General features: G+C 43.9%; 1 protein-coding gene across 1 annotated transcript in view; it reads left to right on the top strand.

The window, feature by feature from the left end:
• The window catches only part of Anxa3 (annexin A3), a 52,952-nt gene extending 32,728 nt beyond the window's left edge, over positions 1 to 20,224 (top strand). The window contains exons 7-13 of the mRNA XM_038340367.1: positions 3,529 to 3,608; positions 7,103 to 7,159; positions 7,509 to 7,602; positions 9,232 to 9,327; positions 12,283 to 12,341; positions 14,678 to 14,800; positions 19,648 to 20,224. Coding sequence (XP_038196295.1) covers positions 3,529 to 3,608; positions 7,103 to 7,159; positions 7,509 to 7,602; positions 9,232 to 9,327; positions 12,283 to 12,341; positions 14,678 to 14,800; positions 19,648 to 19,707 — 569 coding nt within the window. The 3' untranslated portion in view covers positions 19,708 to 20,224. The remainder of the gene's footprint in view (positions 1 to 3,528; positions 3,609 to 7,102; positions 7,160 to 7,508; positions 7,603 to 9,231; positions 9,328 to 12,282; positions 12,342 to 14,677; positions 14,801 to 19,647) is intronic.
• Positions 20,225 to 20,758: the final 534 nt, after the last annotated feature.

The raw sequence follows: 20,758 nt of genomic DNA, 5'->3' as shown, positions 1-20,758 counted from the left end.
TGGGTACATAATTAGTCTTTACGATGCTTAAGTATTTGGCCTGGTAAAATGACTTCAGTGGGTAAACACACATTCTTCCAAGCCTGGAAATGTAGTTTTAATTCCAGGGACTCACATGATAGGAGAGAACTTATTCCAAAAGTTGTCCTCTGCCATACATGGGCCATGGTGCATATATGTACATGCGTATCACACAGACACACACAGACACAGACACACACACACACACACACACACACACTTCTAATAACGAGTATGATGTTTTTATGGAGTCCTATAATGTGAAATGGGAAATGTGACCCATGCATACAAATCTATCACAGGAGGTCATCAACTTAGCTTTCATAAAAGTTCTTAGCTTTCATAACAAGCTCTCTCATCAATGAAATGACACAGTAGTCTAAATAAACAGCTAACAACTTTCCCCAGTATTCTGAAGTTACTGATGTGTGAAAGAACACGGATCAGGGATCGAGAACTCTTACGTTCTAGCTCAAACTCCTTCCTAATGCAACGCTATCTGCACTCTTACCCTGCTATCTTAGTTAGGTTTTCTATTGCTGTGAAGAGACACCATGACCATGGCAACTCTTATAAAGGAAACATTTAATTGGGATGATTCACTTACAGTTCAGAGATTTAGCCTGTTATTGTCATGGTGGGAAGCAAGGGAGCATGCAGGCGGACATAGTGCTAGAGAGGTAGCTGAGAGGCCTCACATCTTCACTCACAGGCAACAGGAAGTGGTCTGACTCATTGGACACAGCTTGAGCATATACGAGACTGCAAAGCCCGCCTCCACAATGACACACTTCCTCCAACAAGACCACATCTGCTCCAACAAGGCCAAGCATCCTAGTAGTGCCACTCTCTTTGGGGGCTGTTTTCTTTCAAACAACCACAGCTGTTTTGCCTCAAGTGCACGAGGCACTTTCAACTGTATTGGAATTGTTTTTGCATGTTTCTTTTATTTCTTTTTTTGTCATAATTATTAGTACCTATTGGCTGTACATATTAACGAGTATCATTGTGACGTTTCCATACATTTGCATGTTGAACAGTAACCATGTCCACCCTTCCTCCTCCTCCTCCCTTCATTTTCATTTTTTGTTTGTTTGTTGGGTCTTTGTTTTGTTTTGTGTAGTGATATTTTATTTGTATTTTAAAAAATAAAGCTTGCCTGAAGATCAGAGTAAAATAGCCCCACTGGTCAGCCTTACAAACCAGGCAGTGGGGACACACACCTTCAATCCCAGTAGCCATACTAGTTTGCTAGAAACCAGTGGTAGTGGTGCACACCTTAATCCCAGCCCTAGAGAGGAATATAAGACGGGAGCAGACAGCTCTCAGTCACAGTCTCATTCTGAGATTCCTGGAGGCAGGATCGCCATTTTGGACTGAGGTAGAGGTAAGAGCCAATGGCTGGTTGTTTTGCTTTAATGACCTTCAGGTTAAACCCCGATTTCTGTCTCTGGGTTTTTTTTATCGATTGTGCTATATTCCCATTTTTGTGTTTTGCTTTTCCTGGAAACAGGGGGTTTCCAAATTGTGTAGTCTTGACTGTCCTAGAACTAGCTCTGTAGACCAGGCTGGCCTCAAACTCACAGAGATTTACCTGTCTCTGCCTCCTGTGTGTTAGGATTAAAAGCATTTGCTACCACTGCCTGACTTCATTTTTACATTTTAACTGTCTAACTTCCTGCAAAATATGCAGTGAAGAAGGAAGCTGGGAGACTGCATGGTATGAATAGTAAGCCTTATTTAGATAATTCTAAAATTACAAATTACTCTTCCAAATTCTGAAACACACAAACCTCGTTTTTTGACTTAGTTTTTAGATTTAAATTCCTTCTCTAAATAGACAACAACAGTATTATGACTGGTAGGCATAAAGAATCACCATTTATATCTCTAATGGCTTGCGTTTGCGTGAATTTCTTTAAAAATGGAAGATTTCATTAGAAAAATTAATCATCGATTGTAATGAGCAAATTTTTGCTATTAGGCAATCCTATCACTTTCTGTACTTGTCGTCTGTTGATTTAAAGGTGATTTTTCATGTGGAAAGTTTATTTGGTGTTACAGAAAATGGGGCAGATGGGATCCATATCGCCTCCTGGTGTCACCCCCATCCAGTTCTGTACTAGCAGTCAGGGACTCACTACTCCAGGAGCAGAGCAAACATTTTAAATTGTGGGCAGAGCAGGAAATGTTGCTCATTGGTAGTGCCCTTGCCTGACATGCCCAAGACCCTGGGCTCAATGCCCAACAGTGCAAAATAATTAAAATCAAATTCAAGGCTGGAGAAATGGCTCAGAGGTTAAGAGAATTTGCAGCTCTTACAAGGGACCCAGGTTCTGTTCCCAGCACCCACACGGTGGATCACAACAATGTAACTTTAGTTCCAGGGGGAGCCTGACCCCTCTTCTGACTTCTGTGGACACCAGGCACACACAAAATGCACATACATGCATTCAGGAAAAGCGCTTATACACATACAAGAAAATAAATAAATCTTTAAAAATAGGACTAAAAGTTAAAGTGGGCATGGTTTACCTTGCCATGAAAAGGGTCTGTAACTAGTACTTGCTAAAATATATGAACAAAGTTGTCATTGGTTAGTCAAAAATAGTACTAGGGGGATGGCTCTCTTATTATGTTAAATATACATAATCTGGGGTATTTCTTAAGACGGAAGTAAGATTCAATAAAAGTGAACGATAGCAGTGATTCACACGTGATCAATGTTTAACTCTAATCTACGTAGAGGTGGGGAGATTGACAGTTCTAGACTGGGATGAGAGCTTGTCAAAACTTTCAGAAACTGAAGCCCCGCCTTTCTTAGTGATGGACAGCTGCCTATGCTTCAGTCCTCAATCCACTACTGGCACCCTTTGAATAGATTTCCCAGCAAAAACATTCATGCCTGCCTACATGTGATCAAGAACTTAGTAACTGGGCTACACCTAGCTCAGAGGAACACTGGGAACATAGCCTCAGACTGTTTGAATCACCTCTACCAAAGGTTTGGTTCATGTGGAAGAACGATCATCCTGGAGGCCAACTGTCAGATTCCTACCCTGTGTATCGTTTAGAGACACTGTCAGATGGATTGGACCACAATTCATCCAAGAACCACAGTTCTTCTCAGTGTTTTCCTCTCAGAGCACCCAGCAGAAATAAATCACCGCCAGAGCAGTGTCTGCACAACACACTCCCACACTAGCAGAGCACCAGGACGCCAAACAGAAAGAATACTCGGTCACTGTGCTCCGCTCTGTGAATACTGGTCACTGCACTCTGCTCTAAGAATACTCGGTCACCGCGCTCCACTCTGAGAATACTCGGTCACTGCGCTCTGCTCTGAGAATACTCAGTCACCGCGCTCCACTCTGAGAATACTCGGTCACTGCCCTCCGCTCTGAGAATACTCTGTCACCGCACTCCACTGATACTTGGTCCCATGCTCTAACGTGTAGTAGCCTTTTCTGTTTCGCATGACTAAATCTCATTCTTGTTTGGTTTCAGTGTATAAGAAGAGTCTCGGAGATGACATTAGTTCTGAAACATCTGGTGACTTCCGGAAAGCTCTGCTGACTCTGGCAGATGTAAGGTTTTACCTTTTATTATTTACCTTCCCCAATAAGCCGCAAACTCAGAATCGTTTTCAGGAAGTTAACAAAACCAAATAGAGTGAGTTTTCCATTTTCCTGTGAAATGATTTGTTCACATCACATTTCCATTGCCAACATTAATAACAGATTAACTAAGGTCACAAAAGCTTATCTGGTGACATAAGTACAACAAAAAGTCTTGGTTGGGTCAGATCTGTCTGTAGATTATCAATGATTCCACTGAGATTCACAGCATGCTGTCCTGATATGCCACCCACAGAAACTCGTAATTACTCATTTTCAGCATGTTTGCACCTTTAAAACATGTAGATTTCCCTCTGGATTCCAAAAAATACTTATTTTGTTTAAATTAAGTGTAAAGACATAGAAGAACTGTTCTCAGAGATGGGTAGTAAATCCAGAAACAAAGTATCTGTTTCAGGTCTTTGTCCCTGTGACCTTGGAAAAGACATTCTGTGAGCAGAGGAGGCCTTAGCTCACTTTACTTGGAAGGTCCTTGATTTTAGTAGTAAAGATGGGACCTGCCGGGGCACTGTCACAGGTAAAGGGACTTGCCGATGACTCTGGCAGCCAGGGTTCCATCCCTTGAACCCACGGAAGAGTGAGTAGAGAGGGAATCACCTCCATAGGGTAGTTCTCTGACCTCTACACTTGCACTGTGCCTCCCTGAAAGCACAAAGTAATCAATAATCTACATATTTGAAAGATGCTGAAGTCGGGGCTGGAGAAATGGCTCAGCAGTTAAGAGTACTGACTGCTCTTCAGAGGACCAAGGCTGGAGTTTCAACACTCACGTGGTGGCTCACAATCACCTGTAATTCCAGTAGCAGGGGATCCTGTTCCCTCTTCAGGCATGTGTGTATGGGCACAGGCATGCATATGGTGCCCAAACACACATGCAGGCTAGACACCCATACACACAAAAACCAAGATGGTAAAATCAAGGATGAGACGTATTTCCAGGCTTATGTAAGAGAGGACGTGATTGAAGCCCTGTCTCGCTGACTTCTTGCAGCTGATTTACACAGCACCTGATGTGTGAGCAAATCCCCGGTGGCTCAGCATGACGGCTGAAGCAGCACTTGACAAAGTGAGGTATCATGCAGTTTGAAAATAATTCACCCTCATTATAGCTTGATGTGCTTTAACTGCTGCAAACCTCGGGAAGGTTGAATCCACAGACGCGAATAGATGAAGGGCGGAGGCAGACAAGGTCTAGGCAGTGCGCATCTCCATGTGTGATGTGAGCTCACCCGCAGTAAGCAGGGGTAAGAGAGCTCCAGGGCTGGTTTGACATCAAACAGAACAGGACCCTCCCACCGCCTAATGGCTTTCTGTACCTGCACAAGTCCCCTGAAGCTTTAGGGAATTCGTGTTCATGCCTGTGAAATTACACTTCGGATAGTGTTAGCCCCTTAAGGTGTTCTGAAGGCTAAGAGAGAGTAAGTGAGGTGCTGAGTGCATAGAAAGAGATTAGCCCATTATTTACTCAAATGGTATATGAACTTTAACAAATGGATGAATGTACTGGCCATTGCAGTCTCCTGCAGAATGGTTCCACTGCTTCAGGAAGTCTGTCTTCTGCCTGTTTCTATTGTCATTCTCCTCTCCACAGGAACTACTCATCTTTTCTGCTTCTGGTTTGCCTCTTGCATAGTGTCCAGTAGTTGACGTCATTCCTTACGAAGCCTTTTCAGACCAGCTCCCAACACTTAGCAGACCCACCTATGATAGCTGGGGTTTACTTATTTTGAACGAGTGAATTGACCAAGCATATAGCAAGCAAAAATAAAAGAATAAATCAAAAGTAGCAGCAGAAAGACAGAAAAATATCAAATTGGGCACTCAACATCCAGCAGAAACCACTGAAGCATTCCAATTAAGAGAGTAACAAAAGGTAACCCTGTCAAATTGGTGATTACAAAGATTCAGCAGAAGTCAAATGGGAAAAGCCAGTTGAAACAGCCAGCTCGAATTCTGGGGATGAGAGTCCTGGGCCCCATTCCAAGCAAAAGAACAATCATCAGGCAGCAAATAGACTATTACCATCGAGCGCAGTGCTTCTCCACCTGTGGATTGTGACCCCTTTGGGGTTGCATATCAGCCTTTTCCATTATGGTTCATAACAGTCGCAAAATTACAGTTATGAATAACAACAAAATAATTTTATGGTTGTGAGTCACTACATTGCAAGGAACTGTTGAGGTTTGCAGCATTAGGAAGGTTGAGAATCACTGAGCTAGCACAAATGACTGGGGATGCCCTGCTCAGTCACGCTAAAAAAAAGTTCCTGGCAGGGCAGAGTTTTCTCCACAGTGAGCTTCAGCCTTCTCTTTCCCTCTGTGGACATTGTAATATTATGGATAGACAATAGTCACCTTTGGATGGAGATAGCATACGTTTTAGTTATTCTCAAAAACAAGATGTTTTAGCGACTTTAGTTGTTTACTGTTTTCCCTCTCTGCCTTAAGAGTCAGGGGGTCAGCCTGACCCAGGACCAGGGCGTTTGGAGGACACTCGCGACATAAACATGCTTGAGCCTGAACATGTGAATCCGTCCCGATTCCAGAGTCAACTTCTCAGTGACCTCAATCGGCAAATGGCAGTTTACCAATAAAATGGATATTGCATTTTTTTTTTTTACAACCGACCAGCTTGTGTCTAATTTTACCAAATAATACTTTGTTGTATGAACTACTTACCAGTTGAAAGGTGCTTGGTTGCTTCCAACTCAATTATAAATAAAACTTCAGTTAAAAATTTATGTGCAAGCTTTTGTATGAACATGTGTCCAACTTGCTTAGGTGAACGTCAAGGAGCACAGTCACTGGACCATACTGTAAGAACATACCCAGCAATGTAAGAAACTGCTGGATGGTCTCTCAAAGTGCATGTGACACCTTACATCTCCACTAGCAATGAACACAGAGCTCCTCTTGCTTCCGGTCTTCCCCAGCGTTTGGTGTTGTTGGTGTTTTGGAGTTTAACCATACTAGTACTAGTAGATCCTGTGTTAGTCCCCAGAAACAGGATGAAAAGAAGTTTCCATACACTTTCTTGCTGTTTATACATTTTCTTTGGTGAGACGTCTCCTTGGATCATTTAGTCTCTTTTAAATTGGGTTGTTTATTATTTTCTTACTGGGCCTCTAAAGTTCTTTATATATTTTGAGTATTAGTCTTTTATCAGATATGTTTTGTAAATATTTTCTGTCCGTGCCTTGTCTTTCCATCCTAACACCTTTGAGCTTCCAGAGGAGACGGAGGCCCTAGATTGTGTGCCTGCTTCGCTGACTATCAATGGCAGAGACAGATCTGCAGCCAAAAGTGCCCGATGCTTCTCTACTACATGGTTTACATTTTTAAAAAAATCTACCAAGATGAACTGCTGGTTTGAGTTCTGTGTCCTTAAAGGATTGACCCTTTTTTTTTTTTTTTTTTTTTTTTTTATCATCCCTGCTGGTTTAGGGTAGAAGAGACGAAAGTCTGAAAGTGGATGAACATCTGGCCAAAAAAGATGCCCAGGTTAGTAACAACCAGGAGAATGTTTCTTTTATACACACTGTTGATGGTTTCTGCAAAAGATGGCACTGCCCAGGCCTGTCCTCTCCTGTCCTGTCTGAGTCAAAGCCTGGGGACAAGTGTCATCCAGCCCAGCCTCTGCCAACCACTACGGTGGTGACCATCCACCACTGCCACCACCGCCACCACCAGGTCCTGCATTTGACCTTCAGATTTGAAGTCTAGACCCTAGGTGGTTTGATCGGTCTCTGAAGCCAAGTCAAGTAAAATCCCCACTCTTCCCCTTCCATCCCCTTGAATAGAGAGAGACCTGCATTTGTGATGACATGCTGGGTTTCTTCCATCTGTCCAGATCCTCTATAATGCCGGTGAGAACAAATGGGGCACGGATGAAGACAAATTCACCGAGATCCTGTGTCTACGGAGCTTCCCTCAGCTGAAACTAAGTACGACTCAAATCCCTTGCTCTACGTTGTTTGTTCAACTGTCTTTCCAGTTTACGTAGAAAGCCTCTTAGGAAACCAAATGGAGAAGTTGCGTTTCAACTCTAGGCAGTACCCACATTCTCTTTCATTTTGCCCTGAAGACTGAGTAGGTTGCCTACCCTGTGAGTAGCAGGCAATGGATGAGAATGGAGAAGAGAGAGGCTATCCTGCTGAGAGAAGCAAGGCTGGCTGCTTTGGGGTGGAGGCCCTGGTTACCAAACTCCTACCCTATCTCTGCCAGCTCCGCCATCTTCTGAAAAAGTCAGGCATTGAAAGGGAGTTTTATTGGTTGATTAATGGTGATGAGAGAGGGTTTGATGGATGGATTAATGGTGATGACAGTGGCTTCTCTCTGGTATGAATGGAAATCAGTGGGAGGGAGAAACAGCTCTTCTTCCCGGACCAGTGATGGGTCCCACCTGACGGGCCCCACCCGCCCTCACCCTCACTTGTCTCCCTGAGCTGTTCTAGAAGCACAGCGCTCCATTTAGTGTGACCATATTATGGCAATGGCTTCAGTTTAGAGAACAGCAGTGCAGGACTAACCTGATGCTGAACTGAGAAAACAGAAGGCGTTTGCTGCGACGTTTAAATGTGAAATTGTGCTTCTTTAACTTCGACAGTGATTTGGGGGATATAATGGTGCAATATTATTAAGGTCTTGGTTTGAACAGCAGAGATAAAGTGACTCCCCAACACTGTATCTCTTAGCAGATTCTTTTTCAAAATGTATTAGATGACCTAGGCCTTTAATCCTACCAGAGGCAGGATTTCTGCAAGTTCCAGGCCAGCTAGGGCTACATAAGCAAGACTTATGTAGACTTAAGTAAGACTCCCATCTCTAAACAAAACCAAACAAAAAACAAAAAGCATCAACAAAAACCTTGGAAAGAAATTTACTTGACTTATGAAATCTTGCTGTACACTAGATCACATATGTCCTGGTTTACTGATCAAGAAATTTGAATTGCTTCTGGTCGGTGGGAAGTGGGCCATAGTGCCTTAGAGACTGATTTCCTCAGCACAAGAAATCCAAACCCTCCCAGACAGGGCTAGAAGATGGCTCCTCTGGTAAAGGTGTTTGCCATCATGAAGATGGCCCTGAGTTTGGTCCCTGGAACCCATATCATGGAAGGAGAAACTCAACTCCTAAAAGTTGCCCTCTGACCTCCACACATGTACATATATGTGTGCATGCATGTGTGTGTTCATGTGTGCACTCTCATGCACACACACACACCATAAAATTAATATTAAATGTTTTAAGAAATCTTCCCAGTCAACTTTTTCATCATGAAAAGCACATCTGATTCTGGCCACAGCATTGGTTCCTGGGGGTGCTATGATTTTAAAACAGATAAGTTATTTGTCACAAGCATTTCAGACTATTTTAACTGCTTCAAGCTGGAGGGGATGGGAGAGGACTGAAGAAATGGCCTAAGGAGTTCAGTCTTCATCATGTTCAACTTTTAATGGCTGGGATTCTGAACTTGCTGGTTCATCTGCTGCATCTTGCCATTTTAAATATAAAATATATTCATGTGTGGCCCTCTGGGATGCTTTAAATATTTTTATGGTGCTCCTTTTTAGCATTTGATGAGTACAGAAATATTAGCCAGAAGGACATTGAGGACAGCATTAAAGGAGAATTATCTGGGCATTTTGAAGACCTGCTGCTGGCCATAGGTAAGCCCTAGAGAGCTAATATATGATATTGTTTCTCCTTTTAAAGTCAGTATCAAGGTGAGCTAATTTTAAGCATCCTAACTGATCCATCTCTGTGCTTTACAACCCCCAGCAGTCTATGGTAAAAACGGCTATCTCAACAAATATTGTTAAATAATGCATGGAAAAATTATGTACTTGCTTCCTCCCTTGCCTTTTAAATCTGTACTTGGCTTGTTATCCTGTCTAGATTATCCTCTCTTGAAAGCTGAATATTACATGCTACTGGCATTTTTATTGAGCCTTGTTGAAACTGAGCCCTAATCAATTTGGTATCCTACTGTATGTGGTTCTGTCTGGAAGACGTCAGTTTCCTCTCAGACTGGAGACAAGGTCAGAGCTATAGATCTCTTCCTCTTTGGTTGAGGAATCAGGCTGAATCCATGCCCACAAAGACACAGTCACTAATGAGTGGTCGGAAATGCTGCTGTACGTGCAGCGAGGTCTCACAGTTTGTCCCCCCAGGCATTAAGAGGGCACCTCAAAAGAAAGGCGAGATCGAAGGACGAGGCACTATTCAAAGACGGCAGCATTCTTGACCTCTTCCGTGAAGCAGTACCCAGGATTCTTCCTCCAGTTGCCAATTCTCACCTCTCAAGAGGGACTCCTAACTATGATGCTTAAAATTTTATTTTTAGGTGACTTCTGTGTACTGGGCACCATGTTAAACTCCTCACCAATGTCAACTCCTTTAAACCTTTCACAATGCTTCAAGGCAGGTTCATCCCCTTGGTGACACAAGACACTTGGTGGGGGTCAGATTTACTTCCTTGAACTGTGAGCAGTTGAGTCTGTGAGGTGAACGGATAAAAACATATGGCCTTCCTTTTAATGCTTGCTCAACATCTTGGCAAGCCAGAATTTTGGAGCTTTTGCCAAGTCACAGTTTGGTCAGGAAATAGGCAATTGTGAACTTTGGTGATGGTTATAATTGAAGTAGATCCTCCAGCTTCCCTTCCGATGATGTTGGGTACTAAAGTAAGTTTTCTTATTGCTAAGTTACTGCCACTTCCCTTATTTTCAGATACAAAGAACAAATCTTATACTTTAGAATATAAAGAAAAGGCAGGACAATGCCTAGAAGGCATGTATATGTTTAGCTGTGGGGAGGTAGTTTGTTATGCTCACATCGCGGAGTTCCCCAAAGACTACCAAATCCATATGCAAAAGCAAAGAGCCTTTATTCAAGCTCGATCTTGGACCATCTGTGTCTGACACAGAGGTACGAAATTGGAGAGCCTCGAGCTCATTTGGGGTGGGGGTTTTTATCATGGCAGGGGTTATGATGAGGAGATTTCTGAGGTTCAGGACCCCTGATTGATTGACATTTGTCTAGGGGTGTCTTGGTGAAAGGAGATGTGCTGGGCTAAGGAACGTGTGGTGAACCTAGCTCCAATGTTTGGAATGTTAGGTATTTCCTTTGGAATGTTAGGTATTTTCCCTTTGGATGCTGATTGGTTGGTCCATTGCTGGGTGGTGCCTGGGTGGTGCCTGGGTGGTCTCAGTTTGGGGTCTTTCCTAGATTCACATGTTGCCTTAGGCCTGCTTTCTGACTAGTTTATTGAGCCTGTCATAGCAGCAGTATAGCCAAGCTGCCCTGGGCCCTACAAGTTGAAAAGCTTAATATGATCAAAGTAATGATAATGGTTTTGATCAAATTCTTAAAACCTATTATTTGTTGAAGAAAATTTAGGTAGGATTAGTGCAAATAGTTGGTCTCTTGGCAGACAACATCACAGCTAAAGTTTTCCTTAAATCACTTATGGACACGGTATTCGTTTTCTGTCACTGTGAAAAAAATGTCATTGCCAAGGCATCTTAGAGACGGATGGGAGGGTTTATGTGGGCTTATGGCTCCAGAGGGATAAGAGTCCATAAAGGAAGGGACAGCATGGCAGCAGACAGCAGGTGCTGCAGCAGGAACAGGAAGTTCAGAGCTCACATCTTGAACTACATCCTGAAAGCAGAGAGACTGAACTGGGAGCAATTTAACTCTTACAGCCCACCCCCAGTGATACAGTTCCTCTAGCAAGGCCACACCTCCTAAACCTCCCCAAACAGTGCTGTCAGCCGGGAATCAAGTGTTCAAATCTCAGAGACTGGAGGGCACTTATTGTCTATCATGTAAGCACTATAAGGAAAATAGAGAATTCTTCTAAGCCCCAGGCTTTATTATAAAATCTGTTCACTCCCTGCGGTCAGATTCCTGCCTGGACAGAGTTAAGAGCCTGGAAACCACTGTGTTGCGTGAATCAGTCTGTCTTCTGTAGACTTTGCTCTTCCTGTGTTTTTACTTTATCTCAAGGAAGATTCATTTGCTTAAGTTTTTTGAGTGTGTTCTTTCTGGTTTGCTGTTTTGCTTGCCGTTTTATAATAACTATTTGGAACATTGTAGCATACTTTTAGGTGGTTGAACTTAAGTTGCTTGTACTTGTTCTAACACAGTCAACCTCACTAGCCTATATCTCCTAGTCCATTCATTTTAAGGGAGACTCCTTCTGTGAGGAGACTGAGTTCTACATTGAAGCTCAGAGCCCTGTCTATGCAATGAGTTGTCCGTGGCCACATCTCCGTAGTCATTAGTAGCCCAGGCTATCTATTGGTAGCCAGAGATGTTGAAACTGGGTTGTGGTACCCCAGGTAATTATCAGACTAAGATGAGGGGTGCAGTGTGTCTGAGATGTAGAGATGAGTCAGACAGTGTGGGAGTGTCTTTGGCATATAATTTTATCTTCCCCGTGGCTGAAGATAATTCCCATCTTAAAGGTACAAATATGACATTATAAGGCTTTGAAATCCAGGACTAGCAGCTTTTCTCTCATTCTAAGTAAAAGTCAGTACTGAGATGGACTCGGCTTCTATTAAGTGAAACTAATCATTACTTTGCTTTTTTTTTTAAATTTAAACAACAAACAGTACATTGCACGAGGAACACCCCGGCGTTTTTAGCGGAAAGACTTCATCAGGCTTTGAAGGTTGGTCCGGAATTTTAGTATTGCACTCATAGATAGCACCCCTCATGGAGAAAGAAAAATACTGTTTAATATTGGTGGAATATAGTATTTCTTTTCCATTTCAGTGAGTTTCTTTTTGTAGCTAATTTTTCTACTAATTTGCCTCAAAGTATAATAATAAATGCGCCAGTCAGGATGGAGGTAGCTTGTGAAACGTTAGCTGAATCATTTCCCTCACTTCCTTTGTGCAGGAAGTAGAACTTGTAGAATGTAAACCTCAAACAGCGTTGAGAGGCATGGACTCTCCAGTGCTCTTACTCCAAGTGAACCCAGCCGAGTCAGCACCCTGAGCAGGATACTGATGACACGTGTTCTTCTTATGTCTTCATTCCCTACAACCGGGCTAAGCTCAGAGGAAATGCTTCCTTGGTCTTAGTGGACATTTCCCGTGGCTGTAATAACATCCGACTGAACATCTCATTCCCCTCACCTCATTCTGCCACCCGTCCTGGCTCCTGTGTCCAGTGCTCGTAGGCTGTGTACCTACCAGAACTGGCCTTGCTCAGCTCTGGAAATCGAACATGACCTTACCAGCCTTGTCCCTTCTGCCTCAGGCACCTCCTACTTCTTGCCGTTCCTGGTCACCAAAGCTGTCTCTCCATTGGCGTCTCTGTATTTGTCTTTCCCATCTGTAGGGTTCCTCCACCTGAGATGTGGCTGGCTTTTCCTCATCTTTTCAGGTCTGAGCTCAAATGTCTCCTCTTGAAAGAACCCACCCCCCTCGATGATGTGGTCAGCTGTTCTCTTTCCATCACTCCACATTCTATTTCCATGGGCTTTGTTCCTCGTTCTTTTTAATATTTATTAAAATAATCAGATAGTTTGCTGTCTCCATCTAGTAGAAAATAAACTCCATGAGCACAGAATCCATTCACTCTGTGTGCATGGTGCAGAGGAGAATCCTGGACACAGTAGCTGTCCAGCTGGCATTTGTTGGATACATCAATCAACGGAGCCAGCCTTCACCTAACAGCTTCCTTGAGCTTGTTCGTGCTGTTTCCTCGTTGTCTGCCCACCGGCAAGCATCTCTCATTTCTCCTTCTTTTCTCCAGCTCTGCCATGCCCGTCTCTTTACTGCAGCGGCCACAGCTGGGTGGGTCTCAGGGTCTCTCCTCTTACGCCTGTCCTCATTCTGGTTCTCCCTGTGATCTGCTTCATATTGCAAACGGACTGTCTTGCAAACAACCACAGATAAAATCTAATCTCAGCACTCTTAGTTTAAAATATTGCAACAGTTCTACCTACGCATGTGGGGTTCAGTTAGAATTTTATCTCATGGTTAACAAGGTCTAGATATTCAGACGCATCATTTGCCGCTGTTTATTATTTATATATCCTCAGATGCGGTGTTCTCTCTTGTCCTAAACTTTCATGCTTTCACACACACACACACACACACACACACACACACACACGGAGGAGCCTTTTGCTAGAACGATCTTTGCTTCCTACACAAATCCCCTCTTCCTTTCCTGATGCATACATACATGTATAGCCTGCATGCCTTGGCGTTTCTGCCGCAGTCTCTCCAGGGCTGAGATCGCAGGTTCACAGGCGTGCCTCACATGTCCAGCATGGTCCCAACTGATTATTTTAGCCTCCAGCATGTATGTCACTTTCTAGAGCAGAGCCTTTCCTAATCTTTAGTCTTTCTCAGGCTCTGCTAAAACACACTTCTGTCCAACCCAATATCTTCCATACGTCAGAATAATTTTAATTACTTTTTATTTAACAATTTTATTAGCTCATAGAGAAGTTGGTACATGGTTTGATGATATTCACCCTCCTACCCCAACTCTTCCAAGACCCACTCCTCTTCCCTTTGGACCCAACTTTGAGTCCTTTTTTTTTCTTTTATTTTTTGATCGAGGTCAATTTGAGTTTCCCTAATATTCTTGCTTGTGTAGCACTGGAGCATGGGAGACTTAGCAGCGGCCACAAGTTTAAAGAACACTGCCCCTTTCTTTTCCCAGCAGCTAACAGTTACCAATCACTCCACAGCTAGGGCTGGAATTTTGTGCCTACCCCCCTGCATGCTGGGATTGGTACCAGACTAATTTTCAGCGCCTTGTTTTCTAGCCTGATTCTTCATAGCATCTCAGGCTCATCAGTGATATCTTCTCTGTGTTCTTCACAGCATGGCTATGCTCATTACAGGGGCTCAACACACATTTGTCTAACAAATGAGTGGTGGGGTTTAGTGATAAATGAAGGAAGAGGAGTTACTATGGTTAAGGGTTTTGTGCACGATGACTTGTCTCTCATAATGGAGTTTCTGCATGCCGTTGTGCCTTCAGGGTGCTGGAACGGATGAGTTCACTCTCAACAGAATAATGGTTTCTAGATCGGAGACCGACCTTCTGGACATCCGACAGGAGTTCAAGAAGCATTATGGCTACTCTCTATACTCAGCCATTCAGGTAAGTCTGCTCTGGAAATAGCAAGGCATAATCCCCCTTCCTCTGCTCACCGTCTTCCTTTCCCAGTTCTTCAAGCACAGCTAGATCTGATTAGATTTCTCTATCCTTGTCCATGTGTCTTCTGAGTTTAAAATAGTCCTACTGAAACATCCGCTAAAGGAGGAACTGGGACTGAAGCAATGGCTCAGTGGTTAAGAGCATTCGTTGCTCTTACAGAGGACCTGGATTTGGTTCCTAGCACCCACATGGCAACCATCCACAGCTCCAGTTCCAGAGGATCTGACAGCCTTTTCTGGCTTCTGTGGGGTGGGCACTGAATGCCCAAAAGTCTGTGATAATTAAGAGAATTAATCCAGACTTGTTCCCTCAATCATTATGGGCACTGAGATTGAGTGAGGCTGTTTAACCACCCAGTCTCCCAGTACCACAGACGTGCAAAGATTGAGTCTGGGCTTGGCTCTACCCAGGCCCCACAGGCTGCATGGCTCTCTTACCTCTGAGTTTTTAGATACTCTACAAACTTGCTCAGGAAAGTCAGCTCTGAAGACTCAGGTTGGTACCTGCTGAGAACCAACGCCCAGAGAGGCCAGGACAAATAGGATAGCAATCAGCAGCCAGCAGGAAATGTTGAGAGTCCCAAGATGAATGCACAGCTGCAGGATTATTTATACTGTGCACATCCTGATTCTTGGCAGGATCTACCCCTCCAACCTCTGGGACTCTGAAACCCTGCTCCCTTAGGAATGTGATGCCTAGCCATGACCACTGGGAAGACCTGGCCTAGGCCATGTTCCTGTGTCACACTGAGTAGTTGGATGAAGCCCTACCCATGACAGACACCCTTAACCAGGCACAGATGTTGACCTGGGTGTCTCCTAGCACCTTGGGAGCATTTCCAGCCTCAGGGCCCACAAATGATTTTTTTTTAAACAAATGAATAAATGTATTCACTTCAACCAGTCAGCTAGATCTGCTCACCAAGTCCTTTGTGCTTTTCAAACCGGAGCCTTTGTTTCCATGCTAAACTGTGACAGAGAAAGATGCGTGGGTAAAAGTTGAAATCATAACTGATCCCAAAGAGCAGCAGGGTCTCCCTGGGGCTTAGCATGGGTTTCGTCAGCAGCCCACGCTGGATTCCATTTGAATTGATCCTGACACGTTACAATAGCTTCAGTCATCGTAGGAAGATTCAATAATGTTAACCGCATTGTGCTTGCCAAAGCAGAAAAGCAGACTCATACATTTTATAACAATTGTCAGTAACAAGGTTGATGCTCCAGGGGGGGCTTCTGCTTCACCCTCGGCCAACCAGAAAATTTGATTAAGATGTGGCTCTCCGTCCCCCCATGGTCTGGGTGATGGAGGCTCATTGTGTTAGTGGACATTTAAACTATTTGCAGTTTTATAAAAAGAAAAATCTGTCACGAAGCGTCCAGTCTGTGCCGTGAAATACTACGGCTCTCGTTCTCTCTACCTCCTGTGCGCACTGTCGGGTAATCTCTTCCACGTTTTCCTGAGCAGACGGTGGGATCCTTAGAGACGGTTGTTTCTGAATCTCAGGAGTTAGAATTCCATGTTGTGTACATCCTAGTCTTTGACTCTGTCATCCTCTGCTTTCTCTGATTATTCATTTAACTGCTTGTTGACCCCTCTCATGGGTGATGAGTGGTAAAGAGGAGAAGGAAGGGAAGAACATAGGTGGGAAAAGAAAAACTCGTATCGTTTCCTGACAAGACGATTCAGATGTGATGACACATGCTAATGACACCTATAATTGGGAGTGGCTGAGGCAGGATTTCTGGTGTGAGGCCAGCCTATACTGCATAATGAGGCCCTGTCTAAAAAAAAGATATTAATGGAAAGTTATATGCAACTACATTTTTGTTAGACTCCCCTGGTCAGTTAAAAGAAAGTTCTCTATAAGGACAATGTAGTGACTACCCTAAGTACTCTTATAGCCTATAATATAAACCTTATGTGAAGGCTTAAAGTAACATATGTGATAATTGGGACTACATAATCTAGTTAAGTCCTAGATATGCGGTATGGAGAATGGAGATACAGGAATGGGCAGAAAAGACATTTTGTGGTTGGGAAGGAATATTTCTCAGAGCAATTGGTTGTGAGTCTGCCTAGTGGTTCAACAACAGGAACTGGGTGCCTCCTCTGGAATCTTCTGGTCAACAGGCTTCTAAGATGCATCCTAGAAACAGATCCTTAGTAAGAGACAGAAGAAAAAGGAACCTTAAGTCAGTTGCTTAATTAGAAAAATCTGCTTTAGGAAATGCTCAGGCAGGAGTGAGATGAGCTCCCCCAGAGTTCTGAAGTCAGAGAATTTGTGCTGTGTTCGTCTAACCACAAATATCTATTGAGTAAATGCTATGTGCTAGACTCAGGGCTAAAATTACAAGGAGAAATAGTTTTTTCTCCTATGAGATTATGAATACATATAAATGTCACTACTTTAATGTGAGGATGAGAGACATGGTGTGTGTTTATTTGGGACCAGCTGGGACAGAAACTTCTGTCTACATCTGCCTTTGGAGTGCTTAGATTAAAGGTGTCTGCCCTATGCCCGGCTCCATACCTGACTCTTAAGAACAATAAATGGGGGGGGGGGGAGAACAATAAACAGGATGTAATTAGGAAAATATAAATAATGCACAAAGTTCTTTTTAGCTTAGCAAAATATTTTGTGAAATAGCATTTCTAAAATGCAATATAAATAGACAGTCTAAAGGATGATGGGCAAGAGATAGGACACATACTTGTTTAGTGTCACAGCAAATCACAGTCCTGTTGGGAGCTTCTTGGGTATCTTTTCATGTGTGTGTGTGTGTGTGTGTGTGTGTGTGTGTGTATGTTTGTGTATGCGTGCAAATGTGTGTGCAACTTGTGGAGGCACTTCTCTCCTTCCACTCTGTGAATTCTGGGGATCAAACTCAGATCGTTAAGCTTGGTGGCACGCACCATTACCTGATGAGCCATCACACAGCCAGACAACTTTTTGTGACCAGTCAGACCCCCTGCCTTTGTGTACATCTCTGCTCAGAGCGACTGGAAGGCCATCTTTAAGTACAAAACTCTAGTGTGATTGGCTGCCATCAGTTCGAAAGAGGGCTGCATGTGGCAAAGCAAGACAAGCAAGCCAAGAGAGGGAAGAATTCATTCCACCATCTGCAACAACAGCAGGATGTGCATTCGTTGTGTTGTGTTTCCTATTATGACACTACACCCACCATCTCCACTCAGTGACTTTACCACTCATTGACCTTACTCTAATATCTACCCTAGCTACACCTTTCTACATATAAACTTAAGTGGTAAGAAGTGGTCACAGACTAGGTTAAACAGAAACAAATATGAAGTTTTAAGGAAATCCAGGTAAAAGGCTGAGTTTTTCCTCTACTGCTGTCTTTTACAAAGAGAATGTAACCACTATGCACTAACCCCTTCAGCTGGCATGGTCATCTTTTCTCAACCAGAACCTTCCTCTGCTGGCTTGGGGGCTGCTAAGCCTCTTCTCAGGGCTGTGGCTCCTCTCACCAGTGCAGAGTGGAGTTGTTATGTGACAAATCTTTTCTTTGAGAGACTCAACATGTCTTCTAGCCCCAGATAGGGATCCCGTGATAGACCAAAGTACAGATACCACCAAGGTCCCACTTGGTGAATCAGTGAGATTTTTTTTGAGGTTACTGGCAGGAATGTGGGTGAGGGGTTACTTATAGGATCAGAAATGACTCAAAGACTGCTATGCCAAGGCCCACCCCAGCGTGGGTGACAGCTCACAAAGCTGGGAACTTGGGGCACACTGCACAACCCTGCAGGCAGCTCAACAGTGACTCCAGTCTAAATCTTTTAGGCAGCTCAGATAGTTACTGCTTCTCCTAGGTAGTTGGTCTGGTATCATTGTCTTTGTAGCATGGCTTGTCTGGGAGGGACTCTCATCTTTTATTGCTTACTCTGACAGGGAGGGGGCCTGATGAATCTGGTCAGTTTCAGGGACTTCCTAAAGCTATTTTGAGTTGCTTACCTTCCAGCTTAAGGAGCTTGCCTGCGGGATGGAACATTTGAATCTCTAAGGACACTTACACAACAAGAATGAACAACCAAAGCCGGGCGGTGGTGGCGCACGCCTTTAATCCCAGCACTCGGGAGGCAGAGGCAGGCAGATCTCTGAGTTCGAGGCCAGCCTGGTCTACAAGAGCTAGTTCCAGGACAGGCTCTAGAAACTACAGGGAAACCCTGTCTCGAAAAACCAAAAAAAAAAAAAAAAATGAACGACTGGGCTCTCTGATTTGAGGCCACCTTTCTTACCCTCTGTATTTCTCATTTAATTATTGCATTGAAACAGAGTTTCTACTCCACTGCGTAGAGTTTGTATAAGGGCTGCCATAGTTAAAATAAGCTTTTCCTTTGAGCTTTTTATGTTGGAAATCCAATCCAGTGCCTTATGCACAGTAACCATTGGGTAACACCTCCAGCTCTCCACGGTAAGTGTTTGAGTTGCAAATAGGAGTGCCAAATTAACATTCATTGTTACTAAACTGTAGTTTTTAGGTGTTTTGTCAGCACCTACTATGTAATGTCATGGAATCGTTGAAACCTTGTTCTTTTTAAAGTCCTAGCTGAAGTTCAGGAGGATGTGAACATTACATATTGCAGAGAACAGCGTAGATAGGGAGCGGAGCTGCACTCACTATGCAAGAAGGATGTGCGCTGTGCCCAACAGGGGAGCTCACCCCTTTCCTGTCCAAGGGAATGCCCTAACACGGTGGGGTCTCATTCACCTCTAACTCCCCCATTATTTACGGCATATTCTTCTCTGTTTGTCCTGTCCTTTGCAGGCAGATACTTCTGGAGACTACAGAGCCGTACTCTTGAAGATCTGTGGGGGAGATGACTGAAAAGGACGGTGTCCGAAGGCTACTGCCCGGACCGTGGGCCTCCGCGACGGCAAAGGCTCTGCCTGGACCGTGGGCCTCCGCGATGGCAAAGGCTCTGCCCTGACCATGGGCCTCCGCGACGGCAAAGGCTCTGCCCGGACCGTGGGCCTCCACGACGGCAAAGGCTCTGCCTCCTACTTTCCTGTAACATTCCAAAGCACACGCAAAAGCAAGACTGCAGTCTGTCTGCCTGATAGGAATCGTCACCATTGCAAGGGCAAAAGCGAACAGGATTTTATGTTACAGCACCTCATTCATAGTGTAGAGGGAAATTCAACCTACATTTAAAGACCTACTAATGATTTTCTATTTTTGCTTAGGATGTTGGCATCGGTGTAGTCTGAAGCCATTAAACATAAATCAGGATTCTAAAAGTGGTTGCTTTTGTTAAATATAATGTGTGCATTTGCTTTCAACATCTACCAATACCGTGTGTTGCTTGGTGCCAACAAATATCTAAAGATATGCTTGTTGTAAATGCTGCTGCTACTTCTATTTATTACTTTATCCATGTGGTCTAAAAAAAATAATAGTGGAATGGCATCCCATCACTTAGGAGGTGGAGGCAGGAGGATGAATAGTTTGGGATCATCCTTGTGAAGTTGCAGGAGATATAAAGAAGTCCATTAACAGCTTAGTGTGGCTGAGGCTCAGGGCTCAGGGGAGAAGAATGGTATCCTGTGGATTTTAGTCAGGGAAACAAGGTGATAATATTGGACTGGATGCTGTCTGGAAAAACAGAAGGATTGCTGGCGAATAGTTCCAGCATTCCTCAGGAATCTGTGAAGTGGATTACTGTCTGCCAGCAAGAGCTACCACCCCATCTCCCCTTCCTCTGGTGGATGAGGCATCTGGCTCAAAGTACCTATGGTGCATGGCCACTGCTACTCTACGGGCTCCTTGTTCCCTACCAACCTGCTCCAGGTCACAGAATCCCCTCCTGCTGCTTTTCTGTATGACCCATGAGGTTTTTCCTACTCCCGCTCTTCTCTCTGCTCCAGAGAGAGGTAGC

Source organism: Arvicola amphibius, chromosome 1 (genome assembly GCF_903992535.2).
Source record: "Arvicola amphibius chromosome 1, mArvAmp1.2, whole genome shotgun sequence".
Classification (NCBI taxonomy): Eukaryota; Metazoa; Chordata; class Mammalia; order Rodentia; family Cricetidae; genus Arvicola; species Arvicola amphibius.
This window is presented reverse-complemented; position numbering and strand designations above follow the sequence as displayed.